Source organism: Somniosus microcephalus, chromosome 11 (genome assembly GCF_052327205.1).
Source record: "Somniosus microcephalus isolate GS21.2 chromosome 11, FLI_Smic_1.0, whole genome shotgun sequence".
NCBI classification, from domain to species: domain Eukaryota; kingdom Metazoa; phylum Chordata; class Chondrichthyes; order Squaliformes; family Somniosidae; genus Somniosus; species Somniosus microcephalus.
The window spans coordinates 36675531-36688643 of record NC_140997.1 but is presented as its reverse complement, the minus strand read 5'-3'; the positions used below and the strand labels follow the sequence as shown (position 1 = coordinate 36688643).

General features: G+C 44.7%; 1 protein-coding gene across 1 annotated transcript in view; it reads left to right on the top strand.

The window, feature by feature from the left end:
• Positions 1–11508, top strand: part of gsg1l (gsg1-like) — a 316678-nt gene extending 305170 nt beyond the window's left edge. Inside the window, exon 5 of the mRNA XM_086000482.1 lies at positions 10822–11508. Within this exon, the coding sequence (XP_085856608.1) occupies positions 10822–11122 (301 nt within the window). The 3' untranslated portion in view covers positions 11123–11508. The remainder of the gene's footprint in view (positions 1–10821) is intronic.
• Positions 11509–13113: the final 1605 nt, after the last annotated feature.

The window sequence follows — 13113 nt, the reverse complement described above, 5'->3', positions numbered from 1 at the left end:
TATCGAAACGCTGTCAGTTTGGAGCGGGACTGGCAGATACCTTAAGGGACAAGTTTGTGCGTGGGCTTCAAAGTGAAGGAACCCAGAAACGGCTTTTATCTGAAAAGGACCTTACGCTGGAAAAGGCTTTCAGCATTGCAGCATCATATGAAGCAGCAGCACGGGGCGCTGCAGAGATACAACAGAGACCGCAAGAATATGGCACAAACGAAATGTCATATGGAACAGAGAAGTGCTATTGCTGCGGCAGAACAACACACGACCAGAATGATTGCTGGTTCAAAGACAAAGTGTGCAGACAGTGTGGAAAAGTAGGACACATAGCACAAGTCTGCAGGTCGGGAAAGAAAACCAGCAATAAGAAACCTACCAAAGGAAAGTACAAGAAGGCACGGAGAATAGTTCAGATGAACAAAAGAGTGATAACGACTTCGAAAGCAGGGAACTGAGTTGTCTGAAACTACATAATGTGATCACAACGGAGGATCACCGAACCATTTGGGTCACTCTCAAGATAGCAGGAGTCCAGGTAAAGATGGAATTGGACACAGGGTCAGTCCTAACAGTCATAAACTGACGGGACTACGAGCGGCTATTCTCACACATACACTTGAGAGACACAAAAATTCTTTTGAAGACGTACACGGGGCAAAAAGTCTACCCCAAAGGAAAAATAAGGGTGACCGTTATATATAATGGTAAGGAAACACCAAAACTAGACCTGTATGTATTGCAAGATGGAGGACCACCATTAATGGGACGTGAATGGATCCGGAAAATACAACTGGATTGGCATTCCATCCAGGCACTGACTGTGGCGGACAAAAAGGATGACGACGTCACACCTGGGCGACTGTCAAAGATCCTAACTGACGCGAAAGAGGTGTTCCAGCAAGGGCTTGGAACACTAAAAGGCATGACAGCGACGATTAAAATTGAAGAAAACGCAAGCCCAAAATTTTTTAAGGCCAGACCGGTACCTTATGTGATCCGCCCAGCCGTCGAAGCAGAGCTGGAGAGTCTGGAACGTTCAGTTGTACTGTCCAAGGTACACTGGAGCGAGTGGGCTACACCCATCATCCCTGTGATGAAAAAGTCGTTGAGCAGCACGCCTGGGGAACCAAGGAAGGTTCGCATCTGTGGGGACTTTAAGGTAACAGTGAACCCGGTCCTTCACACCGTACAATATCCACTTCCGCGGATTGAAGATATTTTCGCCTCGCTATCTGGAGGGACACGCTTCACTAAGATTGATCTGGCCCAGGCGTATCTGCAAATGGAGGTAGAAGAAGCATCAAAAAAATACCTCACAATCAACACCCATAAAGGTCTCTACCAATACAACCGGCTGGTATTCGGGGTAGCATCAGCTCCGGCTATTTGGCAGAGGGCAATGGAACAAGTCCTGCAAGGGATCCCAGGGACCCAGTGTTATTTGGACGACATCCTGGTCACGGGCGAAAATGACAGTGATCACCTTGCGAACCTGGAGCAGGTGCTCACTAGATTGCAGGAATATGGGCTCCGAGCTAACCGCCCCAAATGCGAGTTTTTTAGAAAACAGATCTCGTATTGTGGCCACGTTATCGATAAAGAGGGGTTACATAAGTCCCCAGAGAAGATTGAGGCAGTAGTCAAGGCTCCAGCACCGGAAAATGTGTCACAACTGAGGTCGTTCCTCGGGCTGGTAAACTACTACCATAAGTTCTTGCCAAATTTGTCTACAATACTACACCCACTGAACACCCTACTGCAAACTGGGGTGCCATGGAAGTGGAGTGACGAATGTAGACGAAATTTCCAGAAGAGCAAAACACTAATCACATCGAAAGAGGTATTGGCCCATTACAACCCGGCATTACCAATTCGGTTGGCATGTGATGCGTCACCCTACGGCATTGGAGCGGTGCTGTCGCACAAATTCTCGGACGGCTCAGAGAGGCCAATAGCCTTTGCGTCACGATCACTAACCTCAGCCGAGCGTAACTACGCCCAGATTGACAGGGAGGCCCACAGCCTAGTGTGGGGAGTGAAAAAGTTCAATCACTATCTGCACGGGCAGAAATTCACCTTGCTGACTGATCACCAGCCTCTTGTCTCCATTTTTAATCCGAAGAAGGGCGTTCCGGTGATGACTGCGCAACGACTACAAAGATGGTCACTTTTTCTAGGGGCGCACCACTATGAGATTGAATATAAGGGCACGAAACAGCATGGAAATGCTGATGGGCTATCACACCTGCCACTGCCTACTGCGGAGGAAGCACCAACAGTGGATCCTGTCGAAATATTCCATTCGACTATAGATGAATACCTACCGGTAACTAACGCTTGTATCGAAAAGGAAACCCGAAATGACCCGACAGTGTCTCGGGTATATGATTTGACGGTGAAGGGATGGCCAGCACATGGCGACTCACTGTTGCCAGCATTCTCGACAAGGAGAGAACAGCTGTCAGTGTGCCGGGGGACCTTGATGTGTGGATCCCGAGTGGTAATTCCACCCAAGTTAAGGGATAGAGTGCTCAATGAGCTTCACGAAGGTCATCTGGGAGGGGTGAAAATGAAAAGCCTAGCCAGGGCTTATGTGTGGTGGCCGGGAATCGATAAACAAATCGAGGACCTGACCAAGAGCTGCTCAGGATGCCAGAAAGTCCAAAATGCACCACCACAGGCCCCTCTACACCCATGGGAGTGGCCCTCATCTCCATGGCAACGGGTGCATATTGATTTTGCTGGTCCATTCATGGTCTCAATGTTTTTAATAGCCGGGGATGAGCACTCGAAATGGCCTGAGGTCATCAAAATGTCCTCCACCACCACGGAGAAAACTACTGCAGTCCTACGGACCATTTTTGCCAGAAATGGCTTGCCAGAACAGATTTGCTCTGACAACGGACCACAGTTTGTGTCCGAAGAGTTCCAGTGGTTCTTGGAAAAGAATGGGGTAAGGCATTACACATCCGCCCCGTATCATCCAGCCACAAATGGATTGGCTGAGAGGTTCGTACAAACCTTTAAGAAGGCAATAAAGGCTATGTACAATGACAACATTCCGCTGCAGCACAAGGTGGACAATTTCCTGTTCGCGTACCGGAATGCGACACATGCAGTCACCAACCAGGCCCCAGCCATGATGTTCTTTAACCGAAGGTTAAGATCTCGCCTGGATTTGTTCAGACCAAACGTACGAAGAGTTGTTGAGATTAAGCAATTCCAGCACATCCATGAGTAGCCAACAAGGAGTTTCAATGTAGGGCAACCAGTCTTGGCCCGCGACTACCGAACAGAAAAATGGCAGCCAGGAACGATATGCACACAGCAGGGCCCACTAATGTACACAGTGGACGTTGGGGAGAGCATCGTCAGACGCCATGCTGACCAGATCCTAGAGTCACAGGAACAAGTCAACCCCATGCCTCGCCGATACGTACCTGGTGATGAACCCGACGTACAGGTCGCATCTACCCCAGAAACAGTAGCATCGGAAGCTGATGAACCAACCGACGACAGGGGGCCAGAATCGCCTCCGCACCAAGAGCAAGACACTCGGGAAAGGCACTATCCAGAAAGGATCAGGAAGCCTCCCCAAAGACTGAATTTATAAATAGACGATTTTCAGCTAATGTTGCATGTTAAAAGTGTTCATTGTAATTAGTTTGATATTTAATTGTTAAATGAGTGTTATGGTACTGTTAATCTAAAAGGGGAGGAATTGTAATGTATATACCTTTTAAGGGGGGGAACTACTTTTTACAGCTCATGTATACTGTAGTACCGGCAGTGACCACACCTGTATATAGCACTGAGTAGTAATCTGTACAGTCACTTCAACTGTGAGCCACATTGAGTAAACACCTGTTGTACCGTTTCTGCTGCAGTCTGTATCTTATTATACACAGACACAACAACATGAGTAAACCTTTTTTACACAATGAGTGGTTAGGATTTGGAATGCACTGCCTGATAGAGTGGTGGATACAGATCAATAGTAGCCTTCAAAAGGGAATTGGATAAATACTAGGAGGAGAAACATTTGCAGGGATATGGGGAAAGGGCGGGGGAGTGAGACTAACTGGATTGCTCTTCAAAAGAGCCGGTGCAAACTTGATGGGCCGAATGGCCTCCTTCTGTGCTGTACTACTCTGATTCTATAATTCTGTGCGTTATCTTTCACTTTTCAGTGCACTCAATCTGATGTGGGCCTGTACACTGGCAAGCAGAAACAGAATTCAGAAATGTCAAATTCAAACTTGGAGTATTGAGCATCAGCAGGTCTTAGGATTTCCTTTACCTCTACAACCTGTTCATTCGCATCGTTGGTATGCCTGGAGCACAACACCTGCCTGGTTCATTTAGAAGATAAATAGAAATACATTGATGCATTTGTGCCTCTAATTTTTCCTCTTAGGGATTGTGGGAGCTGTAGAATGAGTGGCATGTACATATTACTTTAAAGAGGCACCACATACTATTAAACCTGAAGCACAAAATACAACATTAAAATCAAAGCACATAATCTGTCATCCAATAAAAACACACTAGACCCATTAAAATTCAAAGACTGAAGGGTACCATTGACTTTGACATATTCAAGGTTATGTGCTGCTGCATAAAGAATAGATTTTGGGTTTGATTCATCAAGACTTCTGATTTTGAGATGCAAGACTGGATTCTCGTCTGAATTTTTGCCTCCTTAATCCCCTAGCCCTTTCCCTCTCCACCCTCACCTCCAACAAGTGTGAGGAGCTCATGGACTTCTTTGTCACTAAGATTGAGACTATCCATTAAGCTGCCTGTGCCGCATCCCTCCTTTCCCCTCGCCCACCAAGAAAAACACTGCCCCCCCCACCCACCCACCCATCCTAGCCCAGAACTCACATCATTATCTAGTTTCTCTCCTATCTTCCTCATGCCCTCTCTTGTCCATGAGACCCACCTCCTGCTCTCTCGACCCTATTCCCACTAAACCGTTGACCACCCAACTTCGCTTCCTGGCCTCATGCGAACTTGATATAGTAAATGGTTGCCTCTCCTCAGGTATTATCCCCCTTCCATTTCAAATCTTCCATAATCACCCCTCTCCTCAAAAACTCCACCCTTGACTCCTCTATCCTTGCAAACTACTGCCCCATTGCCTTGAACGTGTTGTCGCTCAACTTTTCCGTAACTCCACGTTTGAACGCCTCCAATCAGGTTTTTGCGCCTGCCACATCACTGAAACAGCCCTAATCAAACTGTGACTGCGGTGCAGTATCCCTCCTCATCCTTCTTGACCTATCTGCAGTCTTTGACAAGGTTGGCCACACCATTCTCCTCCAACGCCTCTCCTCCATTGTCCAACTGAGTGGGAATGCCGTCGCCTGGTTTCACTCTTCCCTATCCAGTCATAGCCAAAGAGTCTCTTGCAATGTCTTTTCTTCCCGTCCCTGTAACATTACCTCCTTAGCTCCTCCTGTTTATTATCTACATGCTGGGCCTCGGCGACACCTTCCGAAAACACGCCAGGTTCCACGTGTACTCTCGACACCCAGTTCTACCTCTCTCGACCCCGCCACTGCCTCTTGATTGTCAAACTGCTTGTCTGACATCCAGTCCTGGATAAGCCAAAACTTCCTCTACTTAAACATGGTAAGACTGAAGCCATTGCCTCTTTCTTTGGCTTTGTGTCAATTTTTATCTGATTACGCTCCAGCGAAATGAGTTGGGACATTTTACTGCATTAAAGGTGCTATATAAATGGCAGTTGTTGATATTGGGTGCAAAATGAAGCAAAATGGTTTCATGAAAACTACTGCTTCAAGTCCATTTAAATAATCAGACTAGAATAACCTTTAGAAAAAAATTCACCAGTCCCTTTAAGGCCTGCCAGGAGTCTACTTCACTGAATTTAATTTGGATGAAGGGAGCATGGCAAACCCCTCTCACCCATGTCCCCAATTCCACCCCAAAACTGTCCCAAATAATTACTAATATTAATCAAGTGGCAGTACGAGCTGCAGCAACACATCCCTGAAGTGGATGCCATATTGAGAAGCTTATTTTGTGTGCTGCTACTGAAGCTTGGTTTACTTTGCCCACATATCAATCTGTTTAAATTTGGAGGATCAGTGAGGACTTTTGCTGCTTGTTTGTGCTCTGCTCAAAATACTGCTTTGCACTGGGAACATGGATTTCCAAATGGGAATCCCTCTATTCTTATGTTATGAAGAGGAGGAAAATGAGGACCTGGAAGAGTCTAGTTTGGAGGTCCTTCTGACTCACAACCTACTTCCACCTGAGTTGGTGTCTCTGGGCTGGTGCTTGTGCAGGTAATATGCCATGACAGAATTGGTGATGATGTAGCAGGAACTGTATCTCTGGAGGTCCCTGGCTGGTCATCAAACTGGCTAACCATTTCCTCCAAAGCACTCTCTTTGATGTGAAACACAGAAGACCTTGTTTAGCTGCACATACGGTGATATTTCTCCTTTAATACAGAGTTCCTAAGTGTAAGCGTATTGCAATACTTTGAGAAAGCACATGAAGCTGAGACTATATGAGTCTTGCCCAGCCTTTACTAACCTTCGGTTGCCACCTTGCCTCCAACCTCACCATCTTCCATAGCCTCTCCCATCAGTCTGTCTAAGATATCTCTTCCTGTGGACTCCGAGTTTTCAGTGATGGTGGTTTTCCCCCAGTTGCATTTCTCAGGCAATGGTTAGGTAGAGCTTTTCCTTTGGCGGGAGAGAAGAGAATGTGAGTGACATGGACACTTCCCCCATATGAATGCATGCATTCCATGATGATCAGAAGTGCAGGTCCATTGTCCCTTTACGACTAGCACAAGCCCTTGTGGCAGGCATTGTGAGTTGACAGAATGGTTATTAGTTAAAATGGTGCTTGAGAGTTTTCAAATGTTTCCCTTTGCAGAGGGAGTTTCCCTGACACCCAGGTGCTGACAGAGAAATTTAAGGAGGTGAGTGAAGGTTGTACCAATGATATAGGATGTGTATTGGGACCAGTGCCTTGACTTTTTTTATTTGTTCCTGGGATGTGGGCGTCGCTGGCAAGGCCAGCATTTATTGCCCTTCCCTAATTGTCCTCGAGAAGGTGGTGGTGAGCCGCCGCCTTGAACCGCTGCAGTCCGTGTGGTGAAGGTACTCCCACAGTGCTGTTAGGGAGTTTCAGGATTTTGACCCAGCGACAATGAAGGAATGGTGATATATTTCCGAGTCAGGATGGTGTGTAACTTGGAGGGGAACTTGCAGGTGATGGTGTTCCCATGCACCTGCTTCCCTTGTCCTTCTAGGTGGTAGAGGTCGCGGGTTTGGGAGGTGCTGTAGAAGAAACTTACCTTAGCTACCCTTGTGAAGTCATTGAACCATTTCCGGCACTATGTGGAAGTAGCACTGACTGCCCTAGGTACCTCCCTTCATATATACTGAACCACCCTCTTGTGAGGTTTCCTGTTTTCAGTGCCCACCAGTCTTAATGTTCTGGCCATCACGTCTGTCAAGAGGACTCTACAGGTGCATCTGAGAATCTGAGGGCTCTTCCAGCTGTTGACACCCTCAAGGTTGCCACTCTATCAGATATTTTGGCCACTGTTGTCTGCTGCTCTCCAGAAACACTTGTGCCCCTTTAAATACCACAGGTCTGAATTTATCTTCCTCCCAGTAAATCCATGATTACTCCAAACCTGTCCACATAACTAATGCGAGTCTGGGGAAGACATTGCAGGCTGCTTAGTAACAGAGTCATGTGGCCGGACATTAGTCCTACTCCACTGCTAATCTGCCAATGGAAGGAGAATCCAGCTCACACTCTATTATGGTTAACCTTTCTGCCCAGATGAGTGATTAACCAAGGCTATGTTAAACCAAGTTACTTGACCACTGTCTGCTGCCAAGCGCCCAATATTGCTAACGGGGCCACTAATCAGGGCACTCTTTTCAGTTTCACCCTATACTATCAATATCACCAGCACCAGGTGGATCACAAGGCAACATGGGCATCACTTGCACTAATCAAAGCCTTACAGTCAAGCGCTCCAAGGAAAACTTTCATGTTTCCCATCTGTATTTTACCAGACTGTATTTTATTTACTTTTTCCTCAGTGTAGCATAATAGTTTAAGTATACTCGGCATATAATTGTAGTGGGGAGAGCTTCGACTTCCACCCGTCTACCCAAAGCCAGTGTCAGGAGGCCCAAACCCTTTTCGATTTGGGCCTCATTTAAATGGCATTGGTGAACTGTGGGCACCAAACGGGAACCCTGCTGGATCTCGCCAGTTATGGAAGGGCAAGAAATCGACATGGCTCCTGTACTGAGTGAGCTGGCAGATCAGGCCTGGGGGAGAGATGGTGGTCCCCAGGTCGGGCCAGCAGCGGGACGGGGATTTTTTGTGGACCTAGGAGAAGCACTCCTGGCCTAAAGAAAATAAAAGTTCAAAATTTGCTCGGCTGTTTTGTGAGCTGCCTCCAGCGTTCCCTTTGAGGACTGCTAGTTAGGCCCCGCAATGCCCAGTACAAATGGACGGAGCATGCCTGTTACATACTCCGCCCACTTATAGCTGAAAATTGCAATCGGGGTCCTACAACCAGTGTAGGACCATAATTTGCATATCTAAGCAGCTTCTTGCTGGAAACAGGCAGACCAGTTGCTCGCTCATCTAAAACCCACTTGAAAATTGCATCAGGTGGGCCTTGAGCATCAGTGGGGTGGCCAAGATGTCCTTTCCCCGAATTCAAACTGCTGGCCAGCCTTTTTCCAACAGGAAAGGGATGACCTGCAGTTGAAAATTGCCCCCAGTGTGTTTTGCTAATCATTAAAATGTTCAATGAAATTCACTGTGCAGCAGTAAAGTATTGCGCCATAAGATTAATCACTTTATAGGACAGACACTCTCAGTGATTAGCTTCATGTGTCTAAAGACTCACTAATTAAACAATATAACAGAAGGAGGAGTTGTTTGGATCAAAATGTTAAAGAATAGCCACAGAGATGGTTATTAATTGGAATCAATGGGCCAGAATTTCCTGGAAAGTTGTGACATAGTAATGGCACATCAACAACGCACGCCATTACTATTTTCAGGAAATTATGTCGTGCGTGACTCATGCCATTACTTACGCCATGCCAAAATTTCCTGAGGCTTTTGCGCCACTCCACGTGAAACAGTTGAACAGCTCATTATCATAGCCCCGCCTCCATTAAAAATCAATGGCAAAATCGAGTTTGCTGAATTAAAGCCACTTAGACTGTCGCAGAATAATGTCGATGGGGTGAATATACAGGAATCATAACAGTATCCCCTTTAAAAGTGGCATGATCGCCTCTGGGCAATATAATGCAGCTGCTATCTCAATTCTAAATTTTCGTGATCAAACTGATCAAAGCAGAGCATACACTTCTGAAGGTTTAATGTAATGCAAATGTGAATGTTATTTATACTTATTTCACGCGCTGCTAAATACTGTAATCGAAAAAAGTAGGGTAATCCTAGAAACACTGAAATTTCCTCTTGGGGATGACGGTTTTCTGTATTGCTTCGGAAATTACTTTCTGAAGTCAATCACTGGTGAAGTACAGCATTCTTCTTAAAATCCACAGCTCTCTGCCATAGCCTCAATGATACAACGTGAGAGTTATAGAAGAATTATTTGTTCTTGTTGCAATATTTATTCTATATTTGTCTCTGTTTACCACTTTTAGTAATTTGCTACCGGATGTAAATAAATGTTGGCTAGAAGCAGCAATCTAACAGAATTAGGTGCTGCTCTATTTTCATGAGTTTAATAATGATTTGGTCCGATTTACAGTCAGCAGAGATAAAAATGCAATTTTTATAAAGATTGCAACCAACTCTCTTTTGAAAACAAACAATAAACTAGGATTAGAGATTAGAATATAATTGACATTTCCCTCCCACAGAATGTTTCATTTTACAATCTAAAGATTGAAATTCCTGCAGAAATCAACGAATTCTTAACTAACCATTGGCCTTGCTGCTCCTGATCCTCCGCTACGCTCGCTGCGGCGTATTTTAACTATTTATTATTGCAGCGTGAATTCACCACTGAAAGAGCGGAGAGCACAATGGCCTAATTGATTGCATTCATCGCTAATGTCGCCACTGCAGTGAATAATTGTGAGCGGGGGTGTGGGACTAAGCGCGACTGCTCTTTCAAAGAGCCAGCACGATGGGCCGAATGGCTTCCTTCTGTGCTGTAAGTTTCTGTGGATTCTATGAAGTTATCAAAGATTACATTTCAGAACTGAACTCTGGCATATATTTTGTATGTAGAAATCAAAGCCAGCCAATCAGAATGTACTTGGGAATGGGAAGAGGGTGGCACAATGGATTAGCTCACTGTCTTTTCACCTATGCCACCTGGGCTTGAATCCAGCCCAGACTGATGGAATACGAGTCTTCTCTCTCTGATAGATATATGGGCCCTATGTGAAATATGTTTTGGCAATGTCAACACAGTCGCAGTAAACTGGCAGTGTAATCCTGTTAACAATTTTACACAAGTCGGTATTAATTTGATCACCTCACTCAGAATCAACATTAAGGATCACTATTGTCAGAATTGGAAAAAAAATCTACTACTGCATGAATTTTGCTAGGAAATAGTAGAAGATGCAACAAACTATGTCATGTGTGATTTGGGACTGACTGATACTGTCAGCAGAGTAGCAAAGTGGAAAAGTGTTCACTTCCCCAGAATTGATGTGTTTCATGTCAATGAGCTCAAACTATCATCCAAAAGCATTTGCTTAAGAAGGTGAAGTAGTAAATTTGTTCTATTTCTTACTCTTTTTCTCTCCACAGTCTCGCATGGGGATCATTTACTTGTTGCATGGCAGCCTCTGTCACCACGCTGAACTCATACACTAAAACAGTCATAGAGTTTCGGCACAAGCGGAAACTCTTTGAGCAAAGCCTCAGAGAAGAGCAGATGTTCATCGATTGTGAGGCGATCAACTATTTTAGAGAAAGATCAGTTCAGTCAATCTCTAGCTCAATGGAAGTCTTCGCAGATCCTGCCACAAGCACAACTAAATCACTGATGCCAGAGACATCGGTGGACTTGAGTGAAATCCCAGAGGTATTAGGAGAGGACCAGTGTTAAAGCAGTTCCATCTGATGCAGCTGCCTGGAGAGGCAATAGGTTCACTGTAAACTCCCTATCACATGTGTACACCAAAATAAGCATAAAGATTTAGACTGCACTATCCCTTTTGTCAGTGTACATCAGCTGTATTGATGTTTAAAATTATTTGATGATTGGGAAATAATGAAACAATTCATCAATGTATAAAATGCTTACAACTGTTAACATTTTTAGATTTTTAATAAGGCTATGTAATATGTTATTCTAATGTGACATTATTTATATTACTTTCAACCAAATATGTTAATGTATGTCCCAAATTGTATCAATCCTATACATTTAACGCACATCAATGTTTTTAATGTCCATCCTAAATAAACATCCAACCTTCTTTATTCTCTTAGTCTACTTGTTGACTGAATTCTTAAGCACAGAGATTGATTTTATATTTGTAATGATTGGCAATACTAATGGCTTCTTAGGAGAACATTTGTTTGCTCATGTGCAAAGTCGTTATTCCAGTTGCTTAATTATTCCTTATATTCGATTCATCATTTCAGTCAAATTCCTGAATAATATTTCTTCCACTGCACTTCTATACAAGGTTGTTATTTTATACCATTGCCCTTGGGGCAGAATGGCCATGCACAATTCTTGTGGAAAGTAATAGACATCCAATAGAAAAAACACCACAACCTCAAAAGGAATAGCCAGCCAGAATCATGTAGGAGGAATGCTCACCCACTGCTAAGGCAAGTGCCATCCTCCCAGTATTTTATTTCAGCATTACACTAGTTCCACTAGCAAAAAGAGTCCATTTATTGCACAACAAACCAAGACCATGCTGGACACCCTGACTGGTGCATATTGAAGGGCACCTCCAGATCTGTCCAGGCACCTGAAGTACATCTTCAGTATGCTGATGGCCTGTTCAATCACACATCTGGTGGTGATATGGCATTCATTGTATCACTATTGGGCTTCAGTGTTGGGGTTTCTGACTGCTGTCATTAGCCAAGTTTGCAGTGGGTATCCCTTGTCACCTAGCAGCCACCCCTTAAGACTGCTTCCAGGTCCGAAGAAATCAGGGAGCTCAGACTGCCGCAGGACAAAAGCATCATGGCAACTGCCTGGGAATCCAGTGCACACCTGCATAAACATCTTTTTGTGGTTGGACACCAGCTACACATTGATGGCGTGGAAGCACTTGCAGTTGACGAATACTCCTGTTCAACTTATAATATTATTTTTAAAGTGGTAAATTTATAAACACAAATGGTCCAGATTTTTGCAGTCAGTGGCCAAGGAACAGTGCTCGCTGTTCATCATGCTTACAGCTGCCCACAGATTTTTTGTTGGCTTTTGAGCTACAACTTACCGGGGTGGGGGGGGGGAGGATTAAATTGGATAACATGCAAAAACGGGTGCGGGGATTGCGATGCGCGATTAACCCATGTCCGTTGACTGCGATGCAGGCAGCACGTCAAATTCGTGCAGCCAGCACTCCCCGTGCTGTTCCTTGGCTACACGCATCAGCAGGGGGCCCAATAGCACTACTTAAAGCCAGCCTGCACCTTTTTTAAGGGGAGATGTGCTGTGGCATGCTAGAGGTGGTGAGAAAAATAGTGCTATGGAATAGATTTTCTTTTCAAATAAGATTAATTATCAGTAGAGCATTTAGTTTTGTGCTGGCAAAATGTTTTTTAAAAAACATTTTTTTTCCCAGTTGTGAATCACAATATTGATTGCATCATGATTGTTTGGATTATTAATGTATTTCATTTCAGCTTTTAATGAAAAACAGTTTTGGGCTGAAATTCTGTGGAAGTTCTTCAGCTCGGCTGTCATAATTTACCTAACACTGTCTACATCGTTTTTCCGGGGTTTCCATGGCTTTCCTGCTGAAGTTATGACTGGAGAATCCCCATGGAAATTCATCCCCTTTGCACTCAGCTCTCACTGATTTTCTGACATCCAGAAATGTTGTGCTTAATCCCATGAGCTAATTC